Raw genomic sequence first — 5,846 nt, 5'->3', positions numbered from 1 at the left:
TCTGTCTGTCTGTCTGTATATCTATATATCTATATAAATATATCTATATATCTATCTATCTGCGTGTGTGTGATTCATCAAGTTGAAAGAAAACACAAAGCTTTAATTAAAACATAATTTCCGTTTCCATGAAAATGTGTAATATGAGTTTGTACTTTATGTGTCATTACAAGGTTCCTAGAACAATGCTGTATTACAACAGTAAATGCTGATGTTGCCACTGTTAATCCCCACCCTGCATTATTCATCAGTGGGCATCATATTATTAGACATAATGTGGTCGATGTGGTATGGATGTGACACACTCAAACTGGATTCTCAGGCCACTAACCTTATCCAAGAGAAATTACCATATTTGGTTCCGTACAACACTCTATTTCAAAGTTTAGTAAAATCATATTTTATTGTTATTATTTCTGTATACTGTATATTGACCCAATGCTACTGATTTTACATCACAAATCATATAAGTTAGTAAGGTTTAGTCAGGATTGAAAAATACACTATTGTTTTCATGCTATCAGGTCTGAATTATATTGCACTATTCACAGAAAACATATTCATCACTGATGCTGTCTTGGTAGGACAGTTTGATTATGTGCATGAATCACTACTGTTGGTGGTACAGTAAGAGAACCTTCTTTCTTGTTGGAACTCTCAGAACCCCTCAGAGACTCTACTATCAACATTATCAACAACTACTTGAATGGATTGCACTTCAATGGCATCATGGGGCGATTGTGGCTCAGTGGTAGAGCAGGGTCGTCCTTCAATCAGAGGATCGTAGGTTCGATCCCAGCTCTGCTAGCCCCTGTCGATGTAAGTAAGTAAAATATATTTATAACACGCTTTTCACAGACATAAGTCACAAAGTGCTTAACAGGGCAGAAATTACAAGCATAAAAAACACAATGTGACCATAGGGCCAATAATTTACATACACACAGAAAATACAAAATTGAAACATGGTTTAAAAGCAGGTGTAGGACATGGGTTTTACCCAAACGCCAGTCTAAAGAGGTGCGTTTTGAGCTGGTTTCTGAAAGTGTTCACAGAATCTGCGAGGCGTAGAGGTGCAGGCAGAGCATTCCACAGCCTCGGTGCTACTGCCTCAAAAGCTCGGTCAACACGGGTCTTAAGGCGAGTGCGTGGGACAGACAGAAGACCTAAAACGTCTGACCTGAGAGCGCGGGCGGGTGAATAGGGGTGAAGTAGATCAGCTACATATGTAGGAGCCTGACCGTGTAGTGCTCTGTAAGTGAGAGTGAGAATTTTAAAGTGTATCCTAAAAGCTACAGGGAGCCAGTGGAGAGATCGGAGTACAGGGGTGATGCGAGACCGTCGATTTGTCCTGGTGAGTAATCTGGCGGCAGCGTTTTGGATGACCTGCAAACGGTTAAGAGCAGATACACTGAGTGATGAGAAAAGAGTGTCCTTGGGCAAGACACTTAATTGCTCCTGTAGCTGTGCCTACGGTGTGTGAATTTAGTATGAATGTTAGATAGTCCTGATGGGCAGGTAGCACCTTGCATGGTATAGCTCCTGTCATCAGTGTATGAATGGGTGAATGATGACATGTAGTGTTTAAGCACTTTGAGTGGTGGCTTTCCATTTACCATTATATTCATGGTCCCCTCAAACTCAGAGTGAAGTTGTGTTTTTAATGTACTGACCTTTCCTCTAGTGCCACCATGAGGCTGACATTTGTAGTTCAGAGTGGATTATTGTAAAACAACTGTTGGATAGATTACCACGACATTTGCTGCAAACATACATGTCTTCCTCAGCATGGATTCGAAAAAGTTTTATGATTTTCTGACTTTTCATTTAACGCCATCATCAGGTCGACATTACAATCCATCCAGTGATTTGTTTTATCACCAAATACCTGCAAAACTACCGACATTCCAATCAGCCTCAGCTGTACTTTGTGTTTAGGGCTGATTAGCAACTGCTAGCATGCTAGCATGCTAACATGCTAAACTAAGATGGGGAACATTAAAGGTGCTGAAGTCTCAGTATTAACTAGAGGATGTACGTGATTCTGTATAGCATGTGTTGTTTTAATAATGCATATATAATGTTATATATATTACTGCATTTTTTCAGATTTCTAGTGATGAAAAAATACTCTAAACTACTGCACTACACAACATTTTAAATGGCCAATACATTTCAACCAGAAGCAACTTTTTTCTTCATACACTAACAAATGCCTAGACTTTTGAAAACAGGACATTTTCTTTGATTTTGCAAAATAACAAGAAAACTTACTCAGAAATGTATTTAAACAACTTTTATTTGCTAATCATGGTGCCAAATTCTGTTAAATGTGTCACATTTGTTCTGTTTTATATATTTGCAAACAAACATTCATGTGTTTTGTCACAGTGGTGTACAAATCTGTGCAGATGTGCAATTGTAACAATGTTACATACATTTAGGCAACACGCTCCAAAGTTCCACAATTAAACTATATTAAACAAAAAATGTACACAGAAACAAAAATAACAACAGCAAAAATTTAATTATGAATATGACATAAATAATCTGAGACAAAATAGAGTTAAATTAACTTTAAAAAACAATGGCTGACATCACAAAAATGCTGTAACAAAATGTAAAAAACATATAAGGTGCTGGAAGTATATACCCGTAAGTGTGTAACAATATAATTATGTACTGTAAGATATATTATCACATATTATGGACAGTTTAACTATGTTGCCTTCATTCTCATTCAGAGTGGCTACAAAAACAATATAGCTCGTAAACTGCTCTAGAAGTTGGTGCAGCGCAGGAAGTAGCTGTTCCTCAGCACACGGAACAATCTCCCCGTCCTCAGGCTGTACTCAAACATGTAGGGTCCACTGTAGATGTAAGTAAAACCTGCAGAACACAGATTCACCCAATGTTAGTTTCTGGACAAACTTTTCTCATTTCGTTAACCTTGACTTGGAAAACTTTGAATGCTTCTCACCTCTGTACTGGAAAGCTGCAGTCACCTTGCTGGTCAGGCCGGAGAAGGTCTCATCCACTTGCTTGGGGAATCCCTGGTCCATGGTCTTTCTGGCCTCATCATAACTGAGGAAACACGGACAGGAATTAGACCACCATTTGTGAACCATCTTGTGAACCGTCATCGGTCGCCTGAATTCATTTCACATCAAGTCATTTGAACACACCTGTAGTAATCGCTGCCCACAAAGAACAGAGTCTTTTGGGATTCCACATCAAAAAGGGCTGCATCGATTTTCTTCACACTTTTGGGCAGACCAAATCTTGAAATTGATTTTGGATAGCCACGCACTAGATTATAGCCACTGAAAGCCCACACTCTCCGTTCTGTACAGAGATTGACAGAAAACATGTATTAGTATCTGCATGTAAAGGTACATCTTGAAAACGGTGTCATATTAGAGCCTCAGGCAGATATTGAGATCACATACCTTTAAAGAGAAACACTCTGTCTGAGTGTTTGCTTTCAAAGGCAGCGTCGATGTTGGTGGGGGCATTGGGCCAGAAGTTTGTGATGAGACTTTGCTGAGGTGTATTGCTCTGAGGGTAGCTCCGCCAGAAGATTCTGAGAACACACAAGGACATTTCATTCATCAGTCATCTTCTTTATGAAGAGAAAACACCCTTAATGGACTTCAGCATTCCAACTTTTGAGCATTCTACTGTATGTCTACAATACCTGTCTTTGAAGAAGAGCATCTCTCCTCGCAGGGTGGCAACAGCATCCAAGACCAGGGTGGAATCACAGGCATCAGGGGTGGTGGGGGGCTGAGGTTCAACTACAGAGGGATCCGTGTCAGGGTTTGGACCTGAAGGTTAAATAAAATCATAATCACATTACAACGATGGCGTTAACACATTTTATGGTCACGTGCTATGTGTGCAAACAGGCATATCGATGATTGAACCAGTTGGTACGAACCATAGAGAGACTGGATGCCGTTGACATCATCCCGGGGCAGAACAAAGGTGTCAGCATTGCTGTATGAGTACACGGGGTACATGAGAGCACCAGCATCATCAGAGTGAGACAAGCCAAGAGAGTGGCCGAACTCATGGGCAGCCACCATGAAGAGGACGTAGCCTGCAGCATAAAACACAGAGCTACAGGTTAGTAACAGCTCCACTCTATGATTTAACCCTGTCAATACATACACCGACAGTAGTTAGGTAGATGAGGACAAAACTGACCGGTGTTTGAGCGAAAAGTGAAGGTCTCGTCCTCGTCAAAATGAGCATCTCCTCCAAGGCCAGGTGCTGGGCCGAAGGCATGGGCAAGAGTGCCATCAGGGCCATCAAAGGGGTAAAAATCACCATGTGCTGTTAACAAGAACATGCTCATGTCAGGTTTTGCAAACACAATCCATTCATTGAATTAGTGTAAAAATCAGAGCTGGATTTGAAATAGTATTGATCAGCTGTTCAATGGGATTCAGGACACAGAAACACATGGAGTTAAAGCAAAGACACTTAATGGAACCTCACTATCAATAAACTGTAGAGAGTGGAACACTTCTTCTGTACTCACATCGGCGTCCAAAGGAGATCATGATGTCAGCGATGCCACTGTAGATCCTTGTGAATCTCAGAGGAGTGACTTTGGCCCAAACCTGCAGGGCTTTGTCTATGGAGTCATCTACCTCTGACACAGACATGTCAGGTGTGTAGTTTTCTATCCTGATGGGCGGAACAACAGTCAAGAATATTATTACTTAGACTATCTACAGTTCATCTGTCCCACACTCTCTCTCTTCAGATCACTCACCTGTAGGTCAGGCTGTTTCTCTCCCACTTGTTACCTCCGAACGTGGAGAAATGGGCAATGTTGCCATCTGGAACACCACAGCGGGGCTTCTTCATCATCGCCATGGTGTCAGTATCCAGGGTCCCGGTGATGTTGAGACCGAAGAATCTCTGCATCTCACTCAGCTTCTTGGTCACCGGACTGACCCCCCGTCTGATAGTTGGACCAGTCTCCTCTGTTAGGTTGAAGAATCTCTTCAGGTAGCTCTGTAGAAGAATGCGAGGATGTAATACTGTTAAGTCAGTAATGAGCCTCAGAATTTGTGGAACAACAAAAGTCCACAAAATGCACATCTGGAACACGTCTTAAATGCAAAGTAATGAATACATACATACCTCTGCATAACCTTCATCTTGCACAGTGACCTGTGATGCAGGCACACAGTGGACTGTGACTGCCAGGCTCAGTATGATGTACAGACTGCAGGACCTCATGCTTCCTCGTTGAATGCGTCTTGTTTGTCTGCTCTGGAGTCAGCTGTTATAAAGGCTGAGGGGTGGACGCCTTGAGGGGTGGGTATGTTGAGCAACTACCTTCCTGAGTCAGTTACTCAAGAACTGTTCCATTTATAGATAAGAGGGAGAAGATTGGCTTTGATTGCTCAGCCCCAAAACAAATCCCCATGACACATGACATTTCCATATAGAAAACACAGATTATAAAATCACATATTCTAGGAACAAACTGGATGAATAAAGTAAGTTATATGGAAGTGAGACTTATTGTTGTCAGTGTTAAGGTGGTATTCTGAGCGATATCCTCAGATTGTGAAGGCAGTCTGTCATGGATTCACAGGTCTTTAATTGGAGGAGACCTCTTACACAGACATGCTGCTTCACGTCAAGTGTCCTTGTGACAGGTAATGGAGAATTTGTAGATGCCACATGCTGTGCAAATCCACTCACCAACCGCTTCACAACAGCTAAACCATTGTAACAATCAGGTTTATAGATACATGTTTCTGTCTTTATTATAACGATATTGAGGTCCGTTCATACTGTCACATATTTATGGGTGCTGTAAC

The 5,846-nt window shown here is 41.4% G+C and overlaps 1 protein-coding gene across 1 annotated transcript; it reads right to left on the bottom strand.

Moving 5' to 3' along the window:
* Positions 1-2,281: 2,281 nt before the first annotated feature.
* On the bottom strand, positions 2,282-5,257 carry LOC116378897 (collagenase 3-like). Its single transcript, XM_031840803.1, has 10 exons — positions 5,158-5,257; positions 4,784-5,028; positions 4,547-4,695; positions 4,210-4,338; positions 3,941-4,102; positions 3,698-3,827; positions 3,450-3,583; positions 3,186-3,345; positions 2,981-3,084; positions 2,282-2,889 (listed from the first exon to the last, which is right to left on the bottom strand). Exons 1-10 carry the CDS (start codon positions 5,254-5,256, stop codon positions 2,780-2,782), a joined length of 1,422 nt encoding a protein of 473 aa, XP_031696663.1. The 5' UTR covers position 5,257; the 3' UTR covers positions 2,282-2,779.
* Positions 5,258-5,846: the final 589 nt, after the last annotated feature.

This window comes from Anarrhichthys ocellatus, unplaced genomic scaffold (genome assembly GCF_004355925.1).
Source record: "Anarrhichthys ocellatus isolate YVR2014 unplaced genomic scaffold, GSC_Weel_1.0 scaffold3341, whole genome shotgun sequence".
Taxonomy (NCBI): Eukaryota; Metazoa; Chordata; class Actinopteri; order Perciformes; family Anarhichadidae; genus Anarrhichthys; species Anarrhichthys ocellatus.
Note: the sequence above shows the minus strand (reverse complement) of the source record. Positions and strands in the feature narration are given on the sequence as shown.

Coding starts and splice junctions, on each gene's coding strand:
- LOC116378897 (XM_031840803.1), bottom strand. CDS start 5,256: ATGAGGTCCTGCAGTCTGTACATCATACTGAGCCTGGCAGTCACAGTC. Junction 5,029..5,157: donor AAGATGAAGGTTATGCAGAG/GTATGTATGTAT, acceptor ATTCTTCTACAG/AGCTACCTGAAGAGATTCTT. Junction 4,696..4,783: donor AGAAACAGCCTGACCTACAG/GTGAGTGATCTG, acceptor TCCGCCCATCAG/GATAGAAAACTACACACCTG.